This window comes from Penicillium lagena (genome assembly GCF_028827675.1).
Source record: "Penicillium lagena strain IBT 129212 chromosome Unknown utg000001l_segment0_segment0, whole genome shotgun sequence".
Classification (NCBI taxonomy): Eukaryota; Fungi; Ascomycota; class Eurotiomycetes; order Eurotiales; family Aspergillaceae; genus Penicillium; species Penicillium lagena.
Genome location: NW_026623222.1, coordinates 2,752,375 through 2,779,141, shown reverse-complemented (window position 1 = coordinate 2,779,141; position 26,767 = coordinate 2,752,375). Strand labels below are relative to the sequence as shown.

At 50.5% G+C, this 26,767-nt stretch overlaps 12 protein-coding genes across 12 annotated transcripts; 7 read left to right on the top strand and 5 right to left on the bottom strand.

The window, feature by feature from the left end:
* Positions 1-725: 725 nt before the first annotated feature.
* Positions 726-3,460, bottom strand: N7510_001204 (uncharacterized protein; the record flags this gene model as incomplete). Its single annotated transcript, XM_056973131.1, has 2 exons — positions 726-2,834; positions 2,894-3,460. 2 exons carry the CDS (start codon positions 3,458-3,460, stop codon positions 726-728), a joined length of 2,676 nt encoding a protein of 891 aa, XP_056838248.1.
* A 456-nt stretch (positions 3,461-3,916) lies between these two features.
* Positions 3,917-5,606, top strand: N7510_001203 (aminotransferase-like domain-containing protein; the record flags this gene model as incomplete). Its single annotated transcript, XM_056973130.1, has 4 exons — positions 3,917-3,978; positions 4,032-4,659; positions 4,712-5,097; positions 5,153-5,606. 4 exons carry the CDS (start codon positions 3,917-3,919, stop codon positions 5,604-5,606), a joined length of 1,530 nt encoding a protein of 509 aa, XP_056838247.1.
* Positions 5,607-7,396: 1,790 nt separating this feature from the next.
* N7510_001202 (glycoside hydrolase family 55 protein) lies at positions 7,397-10,314 on the top strand (the record flags this gene model as incomplete). Its single annotated transcript, XM_056973129.1, has 2 exons — positions 7,397-7,471; positions 7,729-10,314. 2 exons carry the CDS (start codon positions 7,397-7,399, stop codon positions 10,312-10,314), a joined length of 2,661 nt encoding a protein of 886 aa, XP_056838246.1.
* A 499-nt stretch (positions 10,315-10,813) lies between these two features.
* On the bottom strand, positions 10,814-12,048 carry N7510_001201 (MBL fold metallo-hydrolase; the record flags this gene model as incomplete). Its single annotated transcript, XM_056973128.1, has 2 exons — positions 10,814-11,837; positions 11,957-12,048. 2 exons carry the CDS (start codon positions 12,046-12,048, stop codon positions 10,814-10,816), a joined length of 1,116 nt encoding a protein of 371 aa, XP_056838245.1.
* Positions 12,049-12,632: 584 nt separating this feature from the next.
* Positions 12,633-13,433, top strand: N7510_001200 (MBL fold metallo-hydrolase; the record flags this gene model as incomplete). Its single annotated transcript, XM_056973127.1, has 1 exon — positions 12,633-13,433. The coding sequence occupies one exon, from the start codon at positions 12,633-12,635 to the stop codon at positions 13,431-13,433; it is 801 nt and encodes a 266-aa protein (XP_056838244.1).
* Positions 13,434-14,097: 664 nt separating this feature from the next.
* N7510_001199 (uncharacterized protein) lies at positions 14,098-14,619 on the top strand (the record flags this gene model as incomplete). The annotated part of the gene is made up of 1 exon (XM_056973126.1): positions 14,098-14,619. One exon carries the CDS (start codon positions 14,098-14,100, stop codon positions 14,617-14,619), a length of 522 nt encoding a protein of 173 aa, XP_056838243.1.
* A 304-nt stretch (positions 14,620-14,923) lies between these two features.
* Positions 14,924-15,583, top strand: N7510_001198 (uncharacterized protein; the record flags this gene model as incomplete). Its single annotated transcript, XM_056973125.1, has 1 exon — positions 14,924-15,583. One exon carries the CDS (start codon positions 14,924-14,926, stop codon positions 15,581-15,583), a length of 660 nt encoding a protein of 219 aa, XP_056838242.1.
* Positions 15,584-16,578: 995 nt separating this feature from the next.
* On the top strand, positions 16,579-17,028 carry N7510_001197 (uncharacterized protein; the record flags this gene model as incomplete). The annotated part of the gene is made up of 1 exon (XM_056973124.1): positions 16,579-17,028. The coding sequence occupies one exon, from the start codon at positions 16,579-16,581 to the stop codon at positions 17,026-17,028; it is 450 nt and encodes a 149-aa protein (XP_056838241.1).
* Positions 17,029-18,105: 1,077 nt separating this feature from the next.
* Positions 18,106-20,043, bottom strand: N7510_001196 (MDR family MFS transporter; the record flags this gene model as incomplete). Its single annotated transcript, XM_056973123.1, has 4 exons — positions 18,106-18,812; positions 18,867-19,365; positions 19,424-19,727; positions 19,796-20,043. 4 exons carry the CDS (start codon positions 20,041-20,043, stop codon positions 18,106-18,108), a joined length of 1,758 nt encoding a protein of 585 aa, XP_056838240.1.
* Positions 20,044-20,656: 613 nt separating this feature from the next.
* On the top strand, positions 20,657-21,337 carry N7510_001195 (GNAT family N-acetyltransferase; the record flags this gene model as incomplete). The annotated part of the gene is made up of 1 exon (XM_056973122.1): positions 20,657-21,337. One exon carries the CDS (start codon positions 20,657-20,659, stop codon positions 21,335-21,337), a length of 681 nt encoding a protein of 226 aa, XP_056838239.1.
* Positions 21,338-21,588: 251 nt separating this feature from the next.
* On the bottom strand, positions 21,589-23,811 carry N7510_001194 (transcription factor domain-containing protein; the record flags this gene model as incomplete). The annotated part of the gene is made up of 5 exons (XM_056973121.1): positions 21,589-22,320; positions 22,378-22,875; positions 22,930-23,542; positions 23,600-23,728; positions 23,786-23,811. The coding sequence occupies 5 exons, from the start codon at positions 23,809-23,811 to the stop codon at positions 21,589-21,591; spliced, it is 1,998 nt and encodes a 665-aa protein (XP_056838238.1).
* A 542-nt stretch (positions 23,812-24,353) lies between these two features.
* N7510_001193 (cation diffusion facilitator family transporter) lies at positions 24,354-25,856 on the bottom strand (the record flags this gene model as incomplete). The annotated part of the gene is made up of 2 exons (XM_056973120.1): positions 24,354-24,595; positions 24,677-25,856. 2 exons carry the CDS (start codon positions 25,854-25,856, stop codon positions 24,354-24,356), a joined length of 1,422 nt encoding a protein of 473 aa, XP_056838237.1.
* Between the last annotated feature and the right edge of the window lie 911 nt (positions 25,857-26,767).

Genomic DNA, 26,767 nt, shown 5'->3' with positions numbered 1-26,767 from the left:
CCTGGTGTGGAGGTTGTGAGCTGGAGGACGAGCCTCGCTCTAAGTTTCTTCACAGTGAGTTTACTAGCCTCCCCTGGTCTAGCCTTGGCCCTGGCGATCGAGGCCGGTGTGATCTCGTATCCATCTGCTCTCAGCAGAACTCAGGTACTATAGAGGACGAACTTGGGTGGTTACTCTACAAATCAAGAATAAGATAAACAAGTGAACCACGGATCAAGAATCTCGAACCGTCATTTGTACAAACATTAGTGTCTATATTCCTCTATCGGCCCAGGACAAAAAAGTCGAGCACAGAATTACGAAAAAATAGGGATGATGGGAAATTCCCATGGGAAACAAAAGAGATGCGAAAAGGGTAAAGGGAGAAGGAAAAGAAGACACACGAAGTAGAGAAAGAAAAGCCAACACAAAGACAAAAACGAAGACCAACCACAGTTCCTCCGGCGCGGAGATTGCTGACGTTGATATGCTGAAAATAATTATGATGATGATGATAATGATGATGCTGACGGTGCTGTATGCTGTCCTTTCGCTCCATGCATGCTCCCTTCTTTCTCTCCACCGGTAAATCAAATCGATTAAACAAGACAGACTGCTTTTGGTGTTTCCCTGTGCAAGCACGCCAATTCTCCAAAGCCCAGTGGTGTTGTTTCATGTACCAACCACAATATGCGCCTATCAACAAAACGAAATCAAACGAACCAAGGAAAAGAAAGGGAGAAAGATTAGTGTTTTTTGCCCTTCTTCGGAGGGACTTCTCTCAGGATGTCGTCGAAGCTCATGTTCGGGTTGAACCGACTGATAGGTCGGGCGGGTGGTTCGATGGGAGCAATGCCTGCGGGCAATGGCAACGCTTCCAGACCCGGATAGATCGAGTGTCGGTGGTCAGCTCGTGATCGCGACGCAGGTGAGCTTGTCCGCGGAATAGCGGGCGGAGGCGGAGTGAGGCCGCCGCCAGGCATCATCATTGGAGTCGGCTGCGGATGATCCGAGGATGATCCGGCCGAGGACTGATGGGCCTGGTAGGGAGATGAGATCGAGGACTCGTCCTCCTCAAAGGCATCCTCCATCATGGGGGGTTCGATCAGCTGGTCCGTGCCCGCCCACTGTTCAGCCACCTGCCAGCAATGGCTTCGCCGATACACGCCTTCCACACCGTTGATCACCACGTCCGACGGGAGACTGACCACGCCGGCACCGCCTGCAACACCAAACCAGCTGCGAGCGGTCTTGGTGTCGTTGTGAATCCAGGGAGCACCACCCCGTGGGGCGATACAGAGGAAATACTCCACATTTTCCGTGTAATGCAGTTCAGGCACATCCACCACGAGCATGGGCAGTGACTGAATGACAGCGTACAAGAAAATCCACTGTCCACAGCGCAAGTCAATGAGATCGTCCACGCTCTTGCCATTTGCGCACCGCCGTTCAAACTGCATAAAACTCTCGATGAACGGCGTGGGTCGCATGCTTTCCCGGGTGTACGAATTCATCAGCACAGCGTTGATGTCCGAGTTCTTGAGTTTCTTGCTCCGCTGTTTAGCCTCCTTCTTAGGGTCAAGGGGTTTCCGGTGCAGCGGTTGCACAGACGGCATTTGCGGGATGTCGAATGGAATCGGGGGGAGAACGGGCGGAGTGCTGCGGTCGTACTCGCTGAGAACTTGGCGCAGGGAGCGGAGCGCCACCTCCTTTGGATCAGAGGAGATAGGGTCGTTACTCGCAGCCGAGTCCATGGTGCGCGTAGTGAGAGAGGTGCGGTCCACCAACAGGTCGTAGAGATCGGTAAAGTCGTGGTAGAGATCCAATGCGAGGAGCCGGTTAAGCCCACTTTCCTCAAACTCGTTCTTCTTGGACCGAGCCTTGGGAGGCCACGCGCCATACTTCTGGCGGTAGTATTGCAGGGTGAAGCGGCGGAATTCCAGGAAACTCGATTTCCAGATCTTGAACCGTACCACCTTGCTTGCCTGCGACGTGGTCGAGTTGGCAATGCCTGAGAAAACCGACGGGAAGTCGAAGTCCTGGAGCTTGCCGTACAGCCCACGAAGGCGCGAATCGAGATCGATGAAGCCGCGCTCCAATCGTTTCTGGGTGATCGGATGAATAAATTGGTATTTCTGGCTGCGAATTTGCTTGAGCTCATCCAGCTTTCCGACTCCGTGCACAAACCCTTCCAGGTAGAGCGGATAGTAGCGCAGGCGCTCACCCAGCACAATGGCCTCGATGGTCTTCTCCCGACTCCGGCGCACGTCTGACAGTCGCAGTTCGTCGCAGTAGTTGCTGAAGCTAGAGGTGGCCGTCTCGCCAAAGTTCGAGCCGTCCAGATTGGAGAACTCAAAGCGAGCCAGGAGCACGGCAATATCCATGAAAATGGTGAAGAGAGAGGAAGACTTGGGCGTGGCGATCAGAGACTGCCCCATCAAAAAGGAGAACAGGTTTCGGAACAGAAGCAAGGTCTCGGTGTCTTCTTGGGTCAGTTGGAATTGGGGCAGGCTGACGTCGCTGTTGAGAGGGATCGGCAGGTAGAGGTGTAGTTCCTGGAACTCGTCCGGCCCGTCATCAAACGAGTCCATCCGGTGACTGCCCGAACTATCGTTGTCATTGTCCGCCAAATGATCTTGCGCACCCAGTGGCGGGGACGCTGGGTTGTTGAGCGAAAGAGTGCGTGTCGGTTTCTCGAGGATTCTCGCGTTGGCATCGGTGCCACGGGCCAGATAGGTGAGGGAGGGAGATTCGGCGAAAATGGTCGAATCGATCTTGAATGAGGCCGGACGACCGGTGTTTTGGGGGAAAAGGTACACATAGGTGTCGCCCTGTTCGTTCCACAGTTCGGCAATCTGGCAACAACAGAGTTAGTGGTACACCCGGCGGTTCGGTATTTCTGGGTCGGGCACACCTGTTCTCCGCGCGATAATGGTCCCAGATCGTAGACAATCTTCTGGTCCAACCCTGCAATCCACGCCCCCGGCAATTGTGGCATTGGCATCATCGACGCTCGCTTCTCCACCGAGTTGGCCCTTGAGCGACCCGGCATCCAGCTTCGTCGTTTCGATGGTGTCCCTGGCCGAGAATCGGTGTTTGTGCGGGGGATGGCCAACCCAGCCGAACTGGAGGGCCTACTGAAGTCGCGCCCCCTGCTCTTCGGTCGGCCGTCAACGGGCGAGGTCGGGGCGCTGCTGGAGAAATCACTGTTCACGTGGGACAAGGGCGGTGGTGGTGGTAAGCCCTCCAGGTCGAGCCGGTCGATACCCTCGCTGGGGACCGTTCGGGGTTCCGAGTAGAGGGCCGTTGGGGTCGAGACATGACGAGTAAGCCGGGAGGTACTTTGTCGTCGGCGTCGCTCGCTGGGAATGTGATCTGATGCGTTGAAGGTGGGGGATGATGGGGAGGCCTGGTCTTTGTGCGAGCCCAGGGAAAAGAGAGACGAAATGCGCTTCGCTGACTTGACCGGAGCAGACAGCATCGTGCTTCGTCTGGTGGGGGAGGAGGATGGAGAGGAAGAGGGTGGATAATGAAGGTGACGGTCAAGGTGGGAAGGGGAATATGGGCGGTAGGGAGAGAGAGGGAGGGAGAGAGTGGGTGAGGTCAGGAACGCATGGAAGAATGACCAGTAGCAGGAATGGATCGGCGGGATGGCAAGAATGGCAGGGAGAGAGTGAGAGAATGAGAGAGACAGTCAGGCAGGATCAGGGGGCGTGGGTGGTTTCATAAATCAGGAATTATGATATAGACCAAGAGAAAAAAATTCTCAGCGACATAAAAAAGTAATGAAATCGGTGCTAAGTTCGATCGGGTTCTTTGCATTCCTATTTATGGCAGTGCAGGGCAGGGTGGGCCCCCCTGAGACACGATAGACCAGGCATCAGAGTAGGCGGAGGATCTCTCTAAGCATATCTTCACTCATGCCCGACCGTGCACGATGATGATCCTGAGTGTTCGAACGAAGGATCGCCATGACATGTCTTCAGGAGCGCCATCCTGGTCGGAGGGAAAGATTTATTTACATCGCCTCGGTAACTAGGCACAGTTGCTAGGCACGGTTCCCAGGACATCGTCGGGTGGTTCCGCACTCGCCCCGAACTCTGGTTGTCTCCAATCCACGCCATCCCCCATGATGCCACATCATCCACCGACCCGATGATGACGACCCCTGCCAATGGCCCTCTCTTGGCCACCAGCGCCACGACGACGATGGCCTCCCCGATCGACCTGTCCACTGGTTGGCCCAACCCCACGCTCCTCCCCGCCCGAGATCTACGCAGCTCCGCCGATACCGTGTTGACCACCCCGGCCATTGCAGACCCAGCCCTGCTATACGGCCCCGATGAGGGCTACGGGCCGCTGCGGGAGCACATCGCCCAGTGGCTGACGGCATTTTATCAGCCACAGGAGGCGATCTCGCCGCAGCGCATCTGCATCACCGGCGGGGCGAGCCAGAACCTAGCCTGTGCCCTCAACGTCTTTACGGATCCTGTCTACACGCGCAATGTGTGGCTGGTCTCGCCGACGTATCACCTGGCCTTTCGGACTATGGACGATGCCGGATTCGCGGGGAGGTTGCGCGCGGTTCCTGAGGATGATGAGGGGATCGATCTGGAGTTTCTGGAGAGTGGGTTGCTTGCCGCGGAGGAGAAGGCACAGCAGGAGGGGAATACAGAGCCGGTATTTCCCCTCAGATGAGAATAATGGAGAGCCAAGATTGACTGTCTCGCAGAAGATGAAATCGCCGCAGCCCTGGCGGAAGATCTATAAACACATCATCTACACCACCCCGACCTTCTCCAACCCCTCCACCAAGATCATGTCCCTCCGTCGCCGAGAGGGCCTAGTCCGTCTGGCGCGCAAGTATGATGCGCTCATCATGGCGGATGATGTCTACGACATGCTGCAGTGGGCAACAACGGCGACGGGCAAACTCGCCGCACCCGACAAGTCCTTCCTCCCGCGCCTGGTCGATGTCGACCGGCATCTGGACGGCGGGCCGCAGGACATATGGGGCAATGCAATGAGCAACGGCAGTTTTAGCAAGCTGATTGGGCCCGGGGTGCGGACTGGATGGGCCGAGGGAACGGAGCAGTTTGCCTACGGGTTGTCGCAAGTGTATGTCCTCCGGTAGAAATATTGTGTCCCACAGTCTAACATGCTAGATATCCAGAGGCTCGTCCCGGTCAGGCGGCGCACCCTCACAGCTCTGTTCCGCCATCATCGACCAATTACTCCCCACGGGTGGATTGCAGCATCACATCACAGATGTTCTTCAACCCGCCTACGCAGAGCGCTACCACCTCCTCCGCACCGCAATCGAAGAGCACCTCCTTCCACGCGGCGCGACCCTCCCCGCGCTCTCCCCCGTCGCTGCAGGCGGGTACTTCATCTGGATTGCGCTACCTGCTCCACTGCAAGCAGAGGAGATTGTGTCACTGTCCGCCAGCACGGAGAACCTCCGCCTCGCCCCGGGTAATATGTTCCAGCTCCCAGGCGACTCGTCGGCGGCGACAGATGGTAAATTTGACAATTGCCTCCGCCTGTGCTTTGCGTGGGAAGAGCCGCGTCACCTGACCGAGGGCGTGCGTAGACTGGCGCGCGTTCTCGACCGAGTGCAAAAGTAACTTAGTGGTGGCGCAGGACCACGGGTCAGGCCAGGGGAGCCAGTCGGCCGGTCCGTGCCGGGGATCCGGAATCGGGACTGGACTGGACGTGTATGTAGTACTACGCTGCCACACCGTCCCAATGCATCGTGGTAAATAGTGATGCAGTGAGAAGGGATATATATAAGAGAGTGGCAAATGATATATATACACGGGATGCAAGGACTGCGCCTCGTCTGATCCTCAATGTGGGATTTTTAGGGCCGAGCACGGAAGATGCCGAACGATCCGCTGACTCGGCTTTGGCTCGGGGCCGGGTGTGAGTACTGAGTCGTGTTCAGACCGTACTTACGGGACCGAGAGAGATATATAATCCTATGCTTCAAATCAGTTGACCGTGTATCTGATCTCTTTAGTGACCAGGAGTACATGCACACGGCTACTAAGAACCTAGTGGCTGACAATAATACCAATTAACCTGGAACAAACTACTGTACTACTCTACATAAGCACAACCCCAACTGGGGCCAACCCGAAGCTTGGCTGTTCTGTGGCGTGCATCTGCCGGTCCTGCCATTTATTGAAGTATGACAGTATGTAAAGAGAGTTACTTCGTCCATCTCGTCGATCCTCTTGCTCGCCTTCGACAAGAATTCGTTTCAGTCTAGACCAGGCAGCACGCGCTCAGATTCCGTGTCGTCCAGCGGGGCCTTTTTGTAGCTCTTTTACTTTGGTGGTGCCTGTCACTCGTCATTAGGAATTTACCTACCCGCGTCCACTGGCCCACCCGCCCTGGAATGTTTATCCATTCGTTGCTTGGGCATCCCTGACAACGGGAGCGTGGATGGATGAGTTCGATTGTACCATCATTGTAGGATGTTATTAGAAGGTTCGACAAGGGAAAGCACTGCTAGAAGCCAGTGCCTGGTAATAATCAAACACCCTCAGTGATTAAGAAACCACAACCCCTGAGTCGGGATCAACACTAGAAGTGGGAGCTCCACTTGCTCCTTGACCTCGCGCTTAACAGTTGCCCAGATACCTCTCCCATTCCCGACCAACTCCCACCCCCCTTCCTCCGACCCATCCGCTCCGCGACACCATGCGCTCTCGCAATCCAGATAGATACAGATGGAATGGACGATCCGTCAAACCGGCATACCCCGTTTAGGCGCGAAAGGGGCTTGCCGCATAGGCAGTATATAGGTCGTAGACCCCAGTCCAGCCATTGCTCTTCTCCTTCTTCTGGAGTCTTTGGGACAGTGCTTTATCCACTCCAACCCGTCCACACTCCCCCTCCTATCTAACTGTCGGTTAATCTGCAACGCTCGGCCCAGCGATCACCTCCTTCAGCGTTTCAGCATACTCCCAGCGCGTTTCACTTTTCAACGCCAATACACCGGTCGGGTCTGCGATTGGCTGGTGGCGGGCGAGGGTGTGTTTGATTGGTGGTTGTGTCGGTGTGCCAGGGACCATACGGAGGTGTTACAACGCAGTTACCGTGAGTACGACCGCTTTATTGTCCACCATCTTCCCTTTGCTCTTTCTCTTTCTTTCTCCCATTGTTGTTTTTGCCTCATTCTGTCATTTTTTGCTCCTGGTGGGCTACATTCACTTTCCTTTCTTCTGCCTTCGCATTCAATCTTTGTGCGGAAGCAGTCGTTCACTCCCTTCTTTTGTTTGGGTCCGTCGCTTCTGCTTTAAGCGCCGACTCGAGCTTCCTCTTTTTCGGTACGGGTGACTGAATACTTTCTTTTCTTTCGTTTAGAACTCCAGGTCTCGCTGCGGGCTCAGCGACTGTCATCTTGAAGATGGCTCTTTTACAAACTACTGTGGCGCTGTTTCTCGCCCATCTCATTCTGCTGCTGGGTCTGCCTGCTTCGCTGGTCGGCGCAGTGCCCGTTTCTCCCCATGTGAACCACAAAGTGCTCGCTGCGGCGAGGGCGTCTGACTCGTCCGATTACTGGGTTGCCAATATGAAGCACCAGGGTATCGTGCCCTTCGCCAATAAACCCAACTATCAGGTGTTTCGCAATGTCAAGGATTTTGGAGCCATGGGTATGTCCTCATGTTTGACGATCAAGATCCAAACTTACAATGAATAGGTGACGGTACCACGGATGATACCGCTGCGATCAACAAGGCTATCTCGTCTGGTAACCGGTGCGGCAAGGGCTGCGACTCATCCACTACCACCCCGGCTCTGGTATACTTCCCGCCGGGCACGTACGTGGTCTCCAAGCCGATCATCCAGTTTTACTACACCCAGATCGTGGGAGATGCCACCGACCTGCCGGTGATCAAAGCCTCGCCCAGCTTCGCCGGGATGGCGGTCATCGACGCCGATCCGTACGAGGCCGACGGTGCGAACTGGTACACCAATCAGAACAACTTCTTCCGCGCCATTCGCAATCTGGTTATCGATCTCACTGCTATGCCCCAGTCCGTTGGCGCTGGTATCCACTGGCAGGTTGGCCAGGCTACGTCTCTGCAGAATATTCGGTTCGAGATGGTCCAGGGCGGTGGTGAAGCGAATAAGCAGCAGGGTATCTTCATGGACAATGGCTCTGGAGGCTTCATGTCCGATCTTACCTTCAACGGTGGTAACTACGGCATGTTCCTCGGTAACCAGCAGTTCACGACTCGCAACCTAATATTCAATAACTGCAACACGGCCATTTTCATGAACTGGAACTGGGCGTGGACTTTCAAGTCTGTCAGTATCAATGACTGCGAGGTTGGGCTGAACATGTCCACTTCGCCAACCAACCAGACCGTGGGTTCGGTCCTCATGCTGGATAGCAAGTTCACCGACACTCCCATCGGTGTGGTGACCGCCTGGAACCGCGATAGTATCCCCATCGGTGGTGGCGTTCTTGTCCTCGACAATGTGGACTTCTCCGGAGCAAAGGTGGCCGTTGCTGGCGTTGACGGGGATGAAATCCTGGCCGGTGGCTCGGTGGTCAACAACTGGATGCAAGGAAATGCCTACTCGCCCTCCAAGACAATCAGCAAGCGTGACGCTGAGGCCGAGTCTGAACCCGAAGTTGTGACTATTGTTGAGACTGTCATGAAGACTATCATGGCGTGTCCTGCGACCCATACTCATCTCACTGCCATCCCTGCTGCCACTGATGCTCCAGCACCGGCAAACACTGTTCCTGACGAAACCGCTGCCAAGCCTGCTCCCGTTCCCACTGTTACTGGCGAGAGTCGTACGCTAGACCTTCCCAAAGGTTTCACTGGTCTGCCTGGTTTTGACAACAGCTGGTTGTCTATCCTGAGCGCCACAGAGGTCCCCGACGCCTCCGTTCCGGATGCCACGCCTGCTTCCGCTCCTTCTAGTGAGGTCACTCCCGATAACAATCCCGTCGTCGAGAGCACACCTGTTGCCCAGCCTACCCAGAGCAGCAACAGCGGCTCTTCCCATGGACATAGTGGCAGCTCTGGCAGCAGCTCTAGCGGTAGCACTGGTACCTGCGGTGCAAGCGAGGCCATTGCTTCGGCTCGCGTTCAGCATGCGGTCAAGGCGGGCTCTAAGCCCGCTGACCTCCTCAGCGGCGGTGCTGTCTTTGAACGATCCAAGCCCCTCTATGAGACTGTACCTGCCTCGTCATTCGTTAGTGTCAAATCCGCCGGCGCCAAAGGTGATGGCACCACAGACGACACCGCAGCCCTCCAGAAGATCCTGGATAGCGCACAGGATGGCCAGGTGGTGTACTTCGACCACGGCGCGTACGTCATCACCTCGACGCTGAAGGTCCCCAAGAACATCAAGATGACTGGTGAAGTCTGGCCGATGATCATGGCGTCTGGCAGTAACTTCCAGGACGAGCAGAACCCCGTTCCCGCGCTGCAGATCGGCCAGTCTGGCGACGTCGGCAGCGTGGAGATGAGTGACCTGATCATTACGACTAAGGGTCCCGCCCCCGGCGCGATCCTCGTAGAATGGAACGTCGCCGCGTCGTCCCAAGGCTCGGCAGGTATGTGGGACGTCCATGTCCGCGTTGGTGGTGCCGCTGGCACCGAGCTCCAGAGCAGCAACTGCCCCAAGACACCTCACGCCATCACCAAGCCCAAGGCCTCGTGCATCGCCGCGTTCCTGCTTCTGCATATCACGGAGAAAGCGAGTGCGTATATCGAAAACGCCTGGATGTGGACCGCAGACCACGAACTCGACCTGCCCGACCACTCCCAGATCAACGTTTACACTGGTCGCGGTGTGCTTATCGAATCTCAAGGCCCAGTCTGGATGTGGGGAACCGCCTCCGAGCACCACCAGCTATACAACTATCAGGTCTCGAACGCCCAGAACGTCTTCATGGGTCTAATCCAAACCGAAACACCCTACTACCAATCAAACCCCAACGCCCTGACCCCATTCACACCCCAGTCCTCGTGGAATGATCCCACCTTCGAGACCTGCACCACAAACTCCTGCCGCAAGTCCTGGGGTCTGCGCGTGATGGGCTCGCAGGATCTGTACATCTACGGCGCGGGTCTGTACAGCTTCTTCGAGAACTACGCGCAGAGCTGCCTTCGGTCTGAGGATTGCCAGCAGAATATGGTTGAGATCGATTGCTCCGATGTCCACATTTACGGTCTGAGCACCAAGGCCGCCGTCAATATGGTCACCTCGTCGCAGGGTAAGGGCATGGTGCCGGAGTCCGATAACACGAGCAACTACTGTTCGACAATCGCTCTCTTTGAGCAGTTGCTCGCTGCTTAAAGGGTTTGGATTCGCTGGTTTCTCTCCCATTTTGCATACTGCATTCGTTCGTCTACTACTCATCCACTCATTCCGTTTCTATGATTCTTGCATATGATGCATACCCGGGATCAAATACGAGGATAGGATAGTGGATGTGAACTGACTGGGCTGTGGGAAGAAAGTGAAATCTCCAATCTCGTTAACCTTTTGCATCGGATGATTTTTCTTTTGATACCTCGTTTTTTTCTGTATCCACTTCGGTTTTTTACTTTCTCCCCCCCTACCTTGCCTTTTCTTGTTTTATGAGATCATCATTAATAGAATTAACTTGTTGAGGCAATGGCATACATACATGCTTTGCGATGAATGCAATCGGATAAATTAAGTAAACAACTACACTCCAACGGATACTGGTAGCCGCTATCTAGTCCGACAGCGCCAATGTAGCGGAAATATGACTAACTAAGCCTGCTCCATAGTTACACTTAGGCGTTGAACCATGTCAAGGTTTAGGGTACTAGGAACTAATTAGATCACTGCCAAAGTCGGCCAGAAAGCTCCATTGCAGGTTACTCTTGTTGGCCTTGCTCTTCCAATCGTTGACAGTTTTCGGAAAGAAGTCTACTTTCCCAACCAACGACGTGTCATGTCCAATGATCACTAAGACATCCTCACTCCAATCAAAAACATAGAGTTTCCGTATGGAGTCTCTCGCTGCTTTTTCATCCACTGTTGCTTGTTTTGGCATTTCATAAAACGGCATCACATGGCTCTTCTTTGGATGGATGTCGTGGTAAAACGTTTGTGGACAGCAGTTTATAATAGAGTGAGCGTTAGAATCAAGAGGGAGCCATTGCGTTGGTCGAAACACTCCAGGATAGTGGCAGATATCCCCTGCCAAAAAAACGAATGTGTCATTCGGGTGATGTTCAACGCTGGACTTGGAACTGGAGTGGAAGCCCGCGGTCACTCTTGCTAACGCTGCAAGATGTCCAATTGTATGTCCAGGGGCATTGAGTAGAAAAAAGCTTCCGTCTTCGAAATAATCCATGGCTTGAAATTCGCCGATTGAAAGGCTTGTAGATTTGTCACTAAAGGCAATTTCCTGGATAGGGTGTTCTTGCCAGTCTTTGTCGATCAGAGACGATTCGGGATTGATTGGCCATCCAGGTAAATATGCCTCCTGGAAGCCAGGTCCGACTATGATCTTGGTATCTTTTGGTAATTGACTTAGGTCGCCTAAATGGTCGAAATGGTGGTGACTTAAAGCCACAGCTTCAATAGCATCCGGAAGTACATTTTTCTCCTTTAGGATTTCCGTGACGTTTTTCGTCACAGTCAAGTCCCAGCCAGATTCAGAGAGAAAAGTCTGGACTGCAGGGGGCAACGCTGATAGGTCCTTCCGGAGACCCAGGTCAAATAGTACCTTACGTTTTGTCGTAGGGTGTTCGATCAGGAAGGAGAAAGACGGCAAATTGAGCATTTCGTGCTGCGGAATAAGTGGGGTGAGGAGGTGAGAGCAGGGGAGCCGCATGCGAGAGCTTCGATGTTTTTCATTAGCCTTGATTTCTGGTAGGGAGGCCCATCCATGTCAAGTTACAGAACATTTAAACGACATTCATCTCTAGAATTTCAGAATTCTTTCGATATTCATACGTACTTATCGATGACTGAGACGTTCACTGTCGAGCCACTTGGGATCTGCAGAATAGGATACTCCGATTTGGGCATCGAATACGTATGTTGAGCCATCTTTGTTGTCAACTAAATAGTTACAGATGCTGTTGCTTGTGAACTGTCAAGAGCGCGCGCCCGATCATGAATTAACAATAAGCGAACCAAGAGTCGATGAGTCAAACGTAAACAGGCCATAATAGATAAACACCAAGGAAACTAGACCCAATTTGGCTCGGAATTAGACTTGGAGACTTCAAGTCTTGGCGGCCAATATTGCCATTTACGGTTAGCGCTTTATGTCATTCACGCCATATTAGGAATCAGCCTTTGGGTTATTCTCGAAGCACTTTTACGTGTGCTTCTCAGATTGGGCCCTTTGATACATTACTGGGCCTGTTCCAAGGATTCGAACTTAATAATCATAATATGATTAACTACATCCTTTGGACGGATATTGAATAATCAAGGCCCACATGCATTTGTAAAGGCCTAAAGGCGAAATGATCTATTTAAGCGGCATGAGCCCAGAGCATCTTTCGATTTCTCTTCAAGAGTACTGAGGCCCGACATTCCTACGAAATTTTACCTTCTGCTTTAAGACTCCACCACTAAATATTCAACAACAACTTATATCTGTTGATTACTCCTCATTCAGACAAATGGCTTCTTCAAACACCAAAATCTCTCTCACAATTACCCATATCGGTACAGCAACTGCTATCTTAGACATCAACGGTGTCAAAATCCTCACAGACCCTTTCTTCTCTCCTGCCGGCACCGAATGGGATCTGGGTATCGTTGTCCTCAAAAATACGGACACCCCGGCCCTTGGTCTTGAGAATTTGCCGCCAATTGATGCTATTCTACTCAGCCATGAAGACCACCCTGACAACTTGGACGAAGTCGGCCGCCGACTGTTGGATGGCCGCCACGTCCTCACTACTATGGATGGCGCAACGAAGCTAGCTCCTCGTCCTGGTGTCCGCGGTCTTCGCCCTTGGGAAACCGTTACATTGGCTATCGGAGGAAAGAGGTTTGAGGTGACTGGCACCCCATGCCAGCATCTTCCTGGCGGAGAGTGTACTGGCTTTATCCTGACAACAGAGGAATTTGGTGTTAGCCCTGACGGCCGTCCCAATGCCGTTTACATCTCTGGTGACACGGTCTACATCGAGGAGCTGACCAAGATCCCTGAGAAGTGGCATATTACTGCTGCTATCCTTAACTTGGGTAGCGCGCACGCACCGCTTCCTGATGGTCCCCTGCAGATCACGATGGACGGTAAGCAAGGCGCCCGTCTCTTCCGTGAACTCAAGGCAGATGTCCTCGTTCCTATGCACTTCGAGTCCTGGGGCCACTTCAAGCAAGCTGGGAAAGAACTCAAGTCGGTTCTGATTGAGGAGGGGGTCAACGATAAGGTGCACTGGTTGGTACCCGGAAAAGCCCAGAAGGTTTTGTAATCAAGAACAATCGGTCTATCTGTGCAAACGTATTTAGTTTTCCTTGCTCTTTTGTGGGCCTACCGCTAGTTTATCGACAGAATTGAAACGCCAATCGCCACCATGAAAAACAGGAATCCAGGGAGAAACGTAGTTCAGCCGTGTTCATAGTTCGCGACCATATACTAACCGCTTTTGGTCCTATATTCCGCCAAGACTTCCTCAATCCTGATGATTGGCTGACTTACCACTCCACACGGATGGTGGCGGGAAGCAGCGTCGAGATCACCGCCACCCATCTAGCTCGATCGTCCAGCAAGAGTTCCCCTCTTGGATATCTGCATTCTTCTAAGGCGGCTCCACTATGCCACTGACACCCGAAGAATCAAAGGATCAGACTATCAACAATATTTAACACACTCTAGTCAGTACGCTCAAACCTGAGTCAGTGAGTGGTCCAAGGCTGACATGTCACAGTATGTCATGTCTTATTATTGAAGATGAAGGTCAAACAGAAATCTGTCTGTCAGACTTGTAGGACTCGGAAAATTGGAGTAAGAGCCCCTATATTTGCTCTTTCAAAAGGATGATAGAACCAACGTCCATCTAGTGCGATGGAAAGCGTCCGGGTTGTACCCAATGCGTTTTCACGGGTCGAAAATGTGATGGATATCAGAAGGATTTCATGTTTGTGTCGCAAACTTCCTTTCGCAAAAAGCGAACTCGGGTTCAAGTGACGACCCAGGGTGACCCTGGAAAGAAATCGCATAATACACAAATCTCAAATGCCGGCCATGAGGTCCTTCAAGCCCCACTACAGCTTTCAAGTCTTGCTCAATCTAAAAAAGATGATCAAATCGCAATACTTGTGAAGAACTACGTTCCGGAAGATGAGATACCTTATATCAAGGACTGTCCTGACGACAAGCAATCTCGAATATGCGGCGCTTGGGTGGAAGCGCTGCCAACACTCAGCAACCAAACTAACCAGGATAGCGTTTTGCCAGCGGCAATAGAGTCTTTGGCAACTTCACTTATGCATCAGAACCCTCAGCGGAATGGTCACATCATCGACTCTACACATAGCTATCACAAAGCCATCCAGGCTTTAAGGCACGGCTTTGATGCTACTGACTGCCCTTTCCACGCCGAATTTGCAGCAGCCATAATGTGTCTCAGCTTGACAGAGGTAAGTAAGCTCAGTTAGAACCTTCTACGACGCCTGCTTACACATATGTTAGTTGATGTTTCCGAACTCTGCCCCTGGTATAGGTACACATATCCAAGGTGTTGCACAATTATTCCAGGCCCGTGGCCCAGAACAGTGTACCTTGGGAGTATTTCACAAACTTTTCGTTGGATTCAGGCCTCTTTTGGTATAAGATTTTGACCCAGTAAATTTTTCCATGAAAACTAGGCTGATTCGGAACTGTCAGGTAATCAAAGCCTTCCAGGATCGTCGAAAAACATTCCTCGCCTTAGAAAAATGGATACGTGTACCATTCACCACAATGAAGCCATCGCCCATGCAAGACCTTCTCAGTCAGGCTGCAATTATTCCTTCCGTTCTAGAGCAGATTGATCATCTGCCAAAGGCTCCATACCAAGCTAGCACTTCCAACGTTGGAACCATTATCGATCAACTTGTTGATGTACTCTCCCGGCTTGAGAAGTGGGAAGTGACGCTACGGCAGAAAATTGTGACACTTCCTCACTGGCCTGTTATGCGAGATTCTGAATCAGACCTTTCATCACCTAAAAAGCCCGCTCTGTGGTTCCCTAACGTCACAATTGCCAACGTATACATTCATCTCTGGGCTTTCCAAATCATCTGTCTAGATGAGCTTGAGAAACTGGTATCGTGGTTTCCATCTCTCATTTCCAAAAAATCAATTTCGTCAAGTGGCATCAAGTTTGGCCATATTCAGGAGGATATCTTCCAGCTTTCGGGGCAGACATGTTCCAGCATGGAATATCTTCTGCAAGATAAGATGAAGCTTTATGGTCCAGCTTCGACTATCTTTCCTCTGCAGACTGTTTACCATAAAATCAAGCATACTGGGCCTCAGCAAGAGAACAACATTGCTCGTATTGAGGCGACCGTTGACAGACTGGTCCAGAAAGGGTTACTGTCTGCCCCGACTCTTGTATTTGGTGCGAATTCTGCTTGATCTACATAAATAAAAAAACTTGTGCTACTTAGCCTCGGGATTAACGAGGTTTTTTGCAAATTTGATCAGACCTAACCTAAATTCTGTATTATTTGTCAAATGCTGCTCTACCAGGGATTTATAGATTTGGTTGCGAGCCATGAACTTGGCAGACAACAGACGATAAAATTCCATTCTTCGACTGCTCAGCTACAGCGTAATGAATGATACATAACTTTCGCTAGAAGAAATGATTCGATTGCTTCCAATCAAATTAGTTGAAATTAACGATGATCATTGTTCAGATGGCGCGTCCTCGTCGCTGATTCATCACGTGACACAACTGGTAAGGCTTGGATTCTGCTGAAGACAAGTCGAATTCAAGATTTGAAAAATCAACACGCAATTTTTTACAGGATTGAAAAACACAGGAGTTTTTGCATTGAATGATATCGCTACTACATTCAAGAACGCTGTGTGTGGGTGTAGAGAGCCATATAGTCTTTGTATGTTACATGAAACTCCTATGCACTTAATACCTATTAATAGTGGTTCCCCGCTTTTGGATCTTCATGTATCGCGTGTCCCAATTCAAGTACTATCCAGCCCCCAACCATTCTACTTTTAGGCCCCCCCTTCTACTTCTAGGCTCCCCCTTCTACTTCTAGGCCCCCCATTCTCTTTCCAGGCCCCCTATTCTTCTTCCAGGCCCCCTATTCTTCTTCCTGGCCCCCTATTCTCCGTCCAGGCCCCCTATTCTCCGTCCAGGCCCCCCAGTCACGAATAGGTTGGATAGAGTCAGCCTTGTCCTTGGTTCCTCGTTAAGGGAACGCATTCGGAGTCTCTACACTAATCAAGAAGGAAGTTATCGTAGCTCCGTGCGCAAGGCGACTCAGTCCCAGCAAGCTGCGTGGCATCCATATTGTCTATAAAAGTTAAGCACAATCCATATTCAGAGTCCCTCAACACGCTAAATCATTCATAATTACCCTCATCTGGTCCATCTGAAACTCGCAATGCCATCATTCAAGCATCTTCTGTTCATAGCCCTCTCCCTCGCGGCCACTACAACGGCAGCCAGTTGCCCCGCGAACTGGAACAGTTGGGACGGCCAATGCTGCCCTGGCGGCCTGGTCGCTTTGGGCCCCGATAAATATTGCTGCGTTGAGAGCACGAATTCCAACATGAAAGCCAGAAATGTTTTACCAAGGAGTATGCCAAGCGGGGGTAATTCCGACGGTTGCTTCACAAAGATCCCCTTCACTGCGAGCGATTATTCAGAGCAGGTTTCTTCGGCATCATCGAAGCTTGCAGCAGGTGCTACCACAACTCCAGCGACCAACGAGGCGACTCCTACAAGCTCGGGTTCTGCAGCTGCCACCACCAATGCGGCCATGCCGATTGCCACAGCTCAAGAAATGGTGATAGGCGGTGCTGCAGTCCTTGCTGGTCTTTTCGTACTGTGATTAGGAAGGGGTTGACAAGATGTTGTTTGTTGGCTGGCTACCGCAGGAGCCAGGGGGATGGTTAGAGTATTTCGAGTTGTGGTATGTTCTATTAATATCATCGACAATAAGGGCTCTAAGTCGTCTCTGAAATGTAATCACAATTGGCAGAAGCCATAGAAAACAATATCATCTTTACATACCAAGTTTTGCTCTCTACCGCATAGGCACAGCCTTCTATTTTTTGACTAGTGGGCGTAAGACGAATGAGCAAAATGTGACAGTCAAGGAAAAGGGGAAAGTCGGCGGACGATCTTTGTCAAATCAACAGAGCTACCTGGCGCTTCAGCGTGATTCCATTGGGCATAACGGTATTATAACGATGATTCATCTTTTTGTAGATTTGGCCGACATGGTGTCGTATCGGCCTTAAAGAGAATCATTGAAAATCCCTTCGGCTGTGGAGAGTCAGTTAGTCTGTTCGTGCCAAGACAAGCCAAGCTGTCTGTGTTCAGGATTCGCCTATAGCCTCTTTAGGCAACCCATGTGAGAATCGTTGCCTGATCTACTATGACATGACTACCTTATCTAAAATAGGAATATGAATTGGTTCTAGCGCAGAGGCTGAGCCTCCTTGTGGATCTTCACTTGACTATCTACTTAACCCCACTAAATGTTGACGGAGTGGCTCGTATAGCCTCCTCTATAGCCTCCCATTTTTCTAAATATAGCTCTTCAGGTGGTGTTACAGAGAATAGCGTATTCTTATTGCTTTTAGGGCTGAAATTATAATAGTAACACCCCAGCCCTGAGAAAGAGAGGCAGTGTGTGTGTATGTGTGCATGGATGTAATCGGCCCTGAGACTGTTTTGACGTGACCCGAGTGTAGCAGGTCATTAATATCACGATTTGGCCGAAATTTCAAAAATTTAAAGCGGTGACCTGAAATAAGATTAGTAGCTTTCGGATGTATTCCGAGAATCAAGTCGTGTGAATGTTGATTTAAAATGATGTCGAAAACTACTGTAGACAAGCAATCTATTTGTTTGAATTGATTCATTTATAGTCTCCGCCTGTTCCGCACGTTAATATTGGTCTTTATTTCACTATACCCTCTGCTCGAACTTCCGCTACATGTTCCAGCTCATGATCACTGGTACGTGCATCCCTTCCATTATCGAGCTCAGTCTTCAAACTTTTCCAATCGTACAACAAGGCACCTAGACTGGAGACCGTTGCTAGTATAAGCCCAACACGAAGAGCGTCTTTGACCGCCACGCCATAGACTGCCTGCAATTCTGGTGATGCCTGAGCATGAGAAGAGCCCGGTAGGGCCGTCGATGCGCCGCTTAGAACAGAGCGAGGGTCCAGGTTCGGGGCCAGTGTTTTTAGTGTCTTGGTGATGTTTTCCAAGAAGACTGCCTGCGCAACTGACACGAAGACGGCTCCGCCAAACGTCTGCGCGAACAAGATGATCCCGAGACCAGTTGCCACATCATTTTCAGGAAGCGTCGTCTGCACCATGTATAGTCCTTGCTCTTCTCCTAGGCCAATTCCGGTTCCGCACAGGATCTGAAATCCGACCCATTTGGCTCTCGAGGTGTACTGAGGCCGAACAGTCATCAAAAAGCCAGTACCTATCGACATAAGAATTGAGCTAGCGTAGACGAAAGGTGTGTAATATCCCGTTGCAGCGGTCCCAAAGCCTGCGAACATGAATCCACCAACGACACTAAGCATGAATGGGATGAACAAGATTGCGGATTCGACGGCAGAAACACCATCGACGAGCTGAAACCATAGCGCTGAAATCTAGGTCAGTATTTATCTTTACCACCCCAACTATTTTCGATACTCACGTATGTAAAAAACATTGACCTGGAAGGTTATAGTATCTTGGTCAGCCAGATGTACTGTGAAGTCTGCGTTGGAATCACGTACAAAGAACACACCTCCAAGGCAGAGGCCAAACCAGATTGCTGCAAGTATGCTTTGCCTGCGTAGTAAACGCAAAGGAATGATGGCGCCATCTTTCCTCCAGTATTCGACGCCGACAAAAGAACAAAACAGGACACCAGCAGCCATCAGCAGGGCTACGATGCGGGCATTGTCCCATGCATATGTGGTCCTACCCCATGAGAGTGCTAGGAGAAGACAAACCGTTGCCAACACAAAGGTGAAAGTACCAGCCAAGTCGAAGCGTGCGATCTGGCTGCGAAATCCGGTCGACTCAAATGTTCTCTTGCCGCCGCGGCTACCGTCATAGAAAAAGGCGATGAAGATCATGACAGCGCCTCCGATTGGGAGATTGATGTAGAAACACCAACGCCAGGTAGTTGAATCTGAGAACGCTCCTCCCTGCTCCAGTAGTCAATCACTGTAACGAATTACGTACGGATAAGGAATATGTAAATACCAGTAAAGGCCCAGCTACGCTCCCGACTGCAAAAATGCTACCAATGATGCTGTTCCATGTCGGTCGCTTGTGTAGCGGAACACATTCAGCAAGAATGAGTGTAGTACCTGCTTGTATCCCAGCAGACCCCAGACCTGCTAATGCGCGTCCAAGAATGAAAACATGAGAATTCGGTGCGGTAGCACATACAACGCTTCCGATCTCGAATATCAGCAACGCTGCTAGGAAGACGAGTTTGCTGGAGAAGAGCGTATACATCTTGCCGTAGGAAGGTTGGAATGCGCAGGACGTCAATGGGTAGATTCTTTTCAAGGATCCGTTAGTGTTTTCCAAAAGCCTCACTTCGGAATTGACGGATCATGGAAAACTTACGCTGCATACCAACCCACATCGTCGATGCTGTGGAAGTCATGGGTAATCCGAGGGACAGCGGTCGAGATTATCGTATTGTCCACTGCTACGCACAAAGTCGCCAAGCACAGTACGATTGAAATCAAGACCAAACTTGAGAACTTGACATGATTTCTCATATCCTCCAATTCCTGAGCTTCTTCGTGTGCAGTAGACTCCCTCACATCGGTCACTGCGACTTCGTTCTCCGCAGACGGAATCGGAGACATTCTGGTTGGCAAGCTTCCGTGTACATGAAGTCTTTCGCCTTGGGAGGTGGACGGCAGCTAAGGACGGACAAGCAGGCAGCAGCGCCAGGATCCTACTATTCTCAATAGGGGTAATCTAGATAGCTTCGATATTAGACAATTCGTGACCTCCGATTCGGCCCCATTAGGTGCATTCGTTACTAGTCTATACAGAGATTTGTCAGTATAATGGCTCTAGGGTAATTTATCCAACTGCCGCATCCTGACGCTGACTCGCCTGGCATTCTCCCAATCAGAAAACTGTGCCCCGATGTGGAAAGATTGCACCTGTATGTATAGGTTTTTCCGCTTCTCTATTATAAATATGGACATGATAGCTAGACCTGAATACCATCGCTTTCAATCATTGTCACATGACACTATCCAGTAATTTACTAGTGGATACGCAAATCCAGACTCCGGCAGAGAATCTGTTTTCGAGTATTGCTGTGAAAACGGATCGGCGAATTGATTCTTAGCCGTAGTGGGTACGCAAGAAGGCCCACTACTTACAAAGTACTATAAAAACCCACGAAGTAACTAGGAAATCCCAGCTGGCCTCGGAGTTCTAACGTTTACATTCACTCTGTCCACTATGACATCTAAATTCACCTATATCTATTTCCGCATCTCCAAGACCGAAGGAGTGGCATTGTCTGCCCAGAAGTACCGAAAACTGCGCCTGAACGCCCTCAAATCCTCCCCTGCTTCATTCTCCTCCACATACGAACTCGAAGCAGCCTATACAGAAGCCGACTGGGTCAATCTTTTGACTATCCCAGGCCGCGAGGTGTTTATCTGCGCCGCCACATCACAAAATGCTGATCAGCCATGGTTGAATGATGTTAAATGGGTCGGCCAAGTCAGCATCCGGGGCCCATTATCACCGGCCGATTTTACTCTTCCCGCGGAATCGGGCCAGCCGGCCCCCAAGTGGGATACGGAGGAAGAAAGATGGCAAATGCTAAGCCTGTTCACGCTGTCCGAATATCGGGGCCAAGGTCTGGGGAAGAAATTGTGTCAAGAAGCGCTCGATTATTTGCAATTCTATCGTCCCCAGCCGTCTGTCGTCCAGGTACGACTTATGGTGAAGCCCAGTAATCACGCGGCGGTGAAGTTATATGAGGGTATTGGGTTCCTTCTGGTAGGAAGGTGTGCACTGAAAGAAGCGTTCCTTGCCAACGGCGATGCTCATCTACTACCCGCGGATACGAGCACGCCGAAGTTTTCAGAACGATCAGGTTTTATCATGATGTATCGCATATCCCGTGAATAGGGACAAGCCCTTACATTAAGGGCTGACACAAGGAGCTAATATACAACGAACTAAATGACATCGATTTGGAGTTGATACTTGATTAAGAGTTAAGGTTAATCAAGCGGGGCTTCTGCCACATTGTACACTTTTAGCTGTCTGGAAACGTTCTCCAGAAATTGAATGTATTAATAACGGAGCTATTTAAGCATACATCACAGAAAGACTTGGTCGAAATAAGATGACAAAAGGGTATCGGCTTTGCAGGTAGCTCAGAACTGGGGACTTGGAGGCCACAAAAAGGAGACATCAATATCGGCAAGCAGCCCGCCGTCCTTTAATGAATCGCATTCTATGCCTGACTGATCTAGTTCCAAGAATGCCTGCAGGTCTGGCTGGTATAGAGCCAGCTCGGGAACTGCATATGAGGCATCACCGACAGGTGCAGACTCACCATTGTGGCCAATTGAATAGTGAGTGGTTTGTGGAAGGTAGCAAGATGCTGCAGGTGATTGGTCGGGGCCACAAATATCTTTATGGTCTGCAAAGTGTGCTGCCGTCGGTTCATCCGGACCACCGATTGCCTTAAGGTCTGCAAAAGACGGACCAGCACATCCTGTGCTGTTTTCAAAGCATTGCCGGACATATCGAAGACGCTCATAAGAATTCCTCGCCAGGATATCCCCAGAGAGACTCATAACCCTAAGAATCTCCATACCAGATTCAGCAGAAGCGAGATCGCTTGAATTTCCAAATGGCAAGATGCTTGAGATCATCAATATGAGCGCAGATGAGAAGATAAAGGATGGGAATGAGTAGCCCAATATCGCTACAGCTCCAGTGGTCCACACTTCCACACACCTGGCCAGAGATTGCCTCGCGGTGTGGATGCATGCTTCGCTCAACGTTGTCGCAATTGATGAGACTTTACAATTATCTGAATGACCGGGACGCATCTCATAGAGAACATAGAGCAGGACAGGCCGAATTGCCACAATGAGACACTGTAGTCACCATTAGCTTAACGTGGACATGACAGATCTATTTAAGAAAAAACTTACAAAGTTAAATTGCAAATGCGCTTGAACAAGGTGTATAGGATTGGACCTTCCCTGTTGAAGCTTCATACTTTCAGGAAGAGACCGGGCCCAGTGCCTAAGTTGAAGCAAAATCTTCTGCTCGTGCTGCAAAAAGCCTGCAGGCGAGTGTGGCCGTCTGTAGATCTCCTTGATCGTTTTCCCGCATATTTTGGCCAGTCCGATGGTAGCGTTTTGATAAGTACTATCGGCGAATTGTTCGTGGTGCATCTTCGAAACAGATTCTGATGGAAGGTCGAGATGTACATCTTTATCGTCAATTTGCGCAGGAGACCCTAGTCTTAGTCCCCAAAAGCGATCTAGCACGTAAACAGTCCACCACAATCGTAAACAGTGTTCTCGTTCCAAGGATTGACTCTCCGCGACGGGGCGATGCAAACCGAGACTGGTACAAACCCGCAATGCGGTCCCTACTAGCCGATAGCCAGAGTGGAATCTGTTCATAAATTGACAGTAAAATGCCTGTTAATGTAAATCAGCGTTGGTTTCTGTCTCGTCATAGTTAGATCGACATACAATGCAGAGAAGACTCTCGACATGAATTATACTGGCCCGTTCGGGAATGAACTGAATGAGAGAATGTGCTTTCGCGAAGTAGCCAGCACCAGGCAGTGGAGCCGACCGCGAAGAGTCTCGAGGCGTAGTATAAACATGTCCCAGGGCAAAGAGAGCGAAGTATTTACATTTTAGGGTCGGGTCGTCGAATGTTCCTTTTTGGTAAATGGTTTGCAGAACATCGAGGGTTTCTTTCCTCAGTGCTAAATGGAAAGATGGGTTGACGTGGCCGAGGGCCGTTTGCACTAGCAATTGGGCATATGCCAGACTGGGCCATTGGATGTCGATGTCTAGCAGAGCTGACAGGGTTGATTCATCTGTATAGCGCAATTCTGGGAGGTTCTCTGCCGAATCATCGGAAGGCTGGAGGTACTTGCATAGACGGCTTGCAAAAGCTGGGCATGCTGCCTCGCTCACATAGGTGGGAGGGTTAGATGATCGACTTATTGAAAACGCCTGTGGTACCGCAGGACCCTTAACATCAGTGTCGGTAGCGTCGACAATGCTACTGTTACTGAGAGTACTGCGAAGTTTGCGAAGCTCTTTGCTGTCGCTAAGAAGTTGTTCCAAGTAACTGGATTGTTGTGTCAAAGTGGCCCCGAGGAGGATAGAGGGAAGAGGAAAGACGAACCTTTCATCAACTCGGATTTTGCGATCGCGAGCAACATATCGGCAGTCGCTACCCTGTCCAACTTGGCAGCATCGTGAACAAGGTGTCTCCCCCGAACACTTTATTTTCTGGGCATGGCACCGGTTACAACTAGAGTCCAGGTGAGTTAGTCACTCGGTTGGAATAGGTCGTTGGGTTTGTACTCACGCAATAGACCGTTTTTTGGGACCCATTGTTGCTGGATAGTGATCCGATTTTGAAAGATTACACCAATTTCGAGTCTGGGCACTGTTCCCTGTCGGTTCACCAAAGAAACAAGAGGCTCATGAAGGCGTTATTAACAGAAGCCGCCCTTAAATCCAGTTAGGGGTCCAACTTATGCCGGGTATTCGTTCCACGGCGCGTGAGCCAGTGCAAACCAGACAAACATCGGCCAAGTGTAAAATTGCCGGTCGAGACGGCAAGACAAAATGCCGAATACGAAAAACGACTGTAATATTATTGGCTAGAACAAATGCCAATGGATACAGAGGATGATGATGCTAGCGTCTGCAACTATCTTGAGTGAGAGGATATACATTATAATGGCTCAGGTTAATTAAGTTCTTATCTTCTATGAATAATTTAAATGACGTTTTAGGCCCAGTAGCAATGCTTTTTCTATCTACAAGCAAGAAGAAACCCAGAATCAAAACAACCAGAAATACAACCACCAACACCGGGACATAAAGGTCTTCACTCAAAAACATTCGGAAAAAGACACACATACAAACTTCTAAAGCTCCTTCTTAAGGAAATGCTCCGGTTTATGGGTAGTCTCATAGTCCACATGGACATAAGCGCGCTCCACGTCGGGCAAGGACTCAAGCTTGATCTGCAGCTCCTCCGCGACGTCATGCGTAGCACGCAGCGACTCCGTCGGGTCCATGACGATATCGACCTCGACGAGAAGTCGCGGGCCGGAGGTGTAAGAGCGGACGGTGTCGATTGCTGTTATTAGTGGGGAGTGGGTCATTGCTGTGGTTGATTAGATTATGGCTTGAACTGCACAGAAACAGTGCGCAGAAGAAAACATGGGAAGGGAAGGCGGGGACATACAGATATACGTGATCAACTGCTGCATCTTCGTATCAGCGGTAACGCCAATAAGCAGCTGAAACTCCCCGTACGCAGAATGCAACCACAAACAACTAATAAGCACCGAGAGCATAATAGCGCCCATAGGATCAATCCACCAGTGTAACTTACTCCCACCGACGGAAGTCAGAATACCAAATCCATTAATCAGCAAATCATTGCGATGATCTTCCCACAGGATCCGAATCTGCGAGACTCGATTGCGCAGCGTCCAGCAATAAAGAAACAGAACAAGCTTCGTAGTAAAGGCGAGAGCAACAGCGATGACGGACGGGAGATGAAACGAATTCGTCTCCTCCTCTGAGCCCGCACTAAGTTCACGCACCGAAAACGCAATCAGAATAAACGACACGGCAGTCATAAGAAAGCAGAAGCAGATATTCCCCGCCGTCTCGATCCGCGCCTTGCCTGCGGGAAACTTGCGCGGATCGACGCGGTTAACAGCCTTGTTGCAAAGCAAAAGCGTCAGATTCGACATCGGGTCGAAGATGGCGTCTGCCATTGTCGTGAACAGGGACAACGATCCCGACGACACGGCGCCGTACACCTGCACCACAGAGAGAATGATATTCGCCGCGAAGCTTCCATACACGGCAATGCGGTATTTCAGGCGATTATCAGAATTGAGCTCGCGCGCGGCGCGGACATGTTCCTCAACAGGCTTGAGCATGCGCTGAATATTCTCATTTTGGCGTTCGTAGAAGCCTTGCAGTTTCCTGGTCGTTAGGGCTTGTTTGCCGCGCAGGCCCGGTGCTTTGACGAGATCCACCACGTTCTGGCCATTGCTGCTTGTCTGCGTGGAGTCGCGTTTGCGTGATATATTCGCCTGGATCTGGCGGATTTCTTCTTCGGACTTGATCTTCGACGCGAGCTGGAAGGGGTCGTTCTCAAGTGTATACCTGGGCGGAGGTTGTCCCTCTGCATCCTCAGTGGTAGTATCCTCATCGTACGGGTGTCGGCTCATGCTAGACTCATCGTGTTCAAGGGCTGTCGTGGTGGCCGCGTTGATAGAGAGTGGCGTCATTCTGGTCTCGGAGGACCAGTAGGGCTGGAGTGAGTGCGGTGAGCTGGAGTTGCTGTTACCGTGGTGTCGATGCTGGAATGGGTGGTTGGAGATACTTTGGCGCAGGTGGTCCTCCATGGTGCGTGTCTGCCAGAATTCCTTTGGCTGGAATGAAGAATGGTGGCGCAAGGGTCGTGCAATTCTCTGGTTGGTTCAACTTTTGGGGGGAAGAGCTCTACGTAGCTCTTATCTTATCGAGGGGTGTAACTATGGCGTAGCTAGACCTTGAATGAATGCTGATTGCGAAATATGAAGAATGATCTTTTTATTCTCTACAATTGATTATAGAAGTACGAACAGTCAACAATATATAGTTGTACAGTACTTCCGGACATCGGTGTCACCACCTAAATTTCTTCATTGTTTCTTCACCCTCGTGCCAAGTCCTGCTGTACTATTAAGAACAGCTACCATATCCCGGTGTCATTACTTTACAGGACATCATGTTTCTTTACTGTATAGGCAACGCCAAGCGAGAAACTATGAACTAGAGAAATGTATTTAAACAGAACTAAAAGTACCAATATCCTAACAAAACCGCTAAAAGTTCCAAAAGAAGAGTAAAGACTCTTGTTGTTGGGTCAAAAATAGTCCTCCAAATGAGACTTGCCTTTTTCGGTACCGAGTAAGACATGGAATCACTTGATGGCTCTATCTTAATTTTTTGATTGTTTGGCACAGGGCGTCCCTGTATAAAATTGCTCAACAAGTAGCTCAATTGCTCTGATGCCGGTCCAGTGAGTCGATATTCACTATCAGGCACACCGGATATTTCAAATGTTTTATGCTCTTTATTTGGGTGTAATCGGCTGTGTTAGGGGTATTTATGTACGCAGGACGAGCATAGATCCACATGGGCACAGGTCCTGCACACAAAACGAGGCTCGGTGATATAACGTTTACAAGCAAGCATCACAGATAACTTCGCATAAGCCAGTGTGGAAGACATTCTTCTGAGACAAATGTAGCTGAAATAGATAGCGCGCATT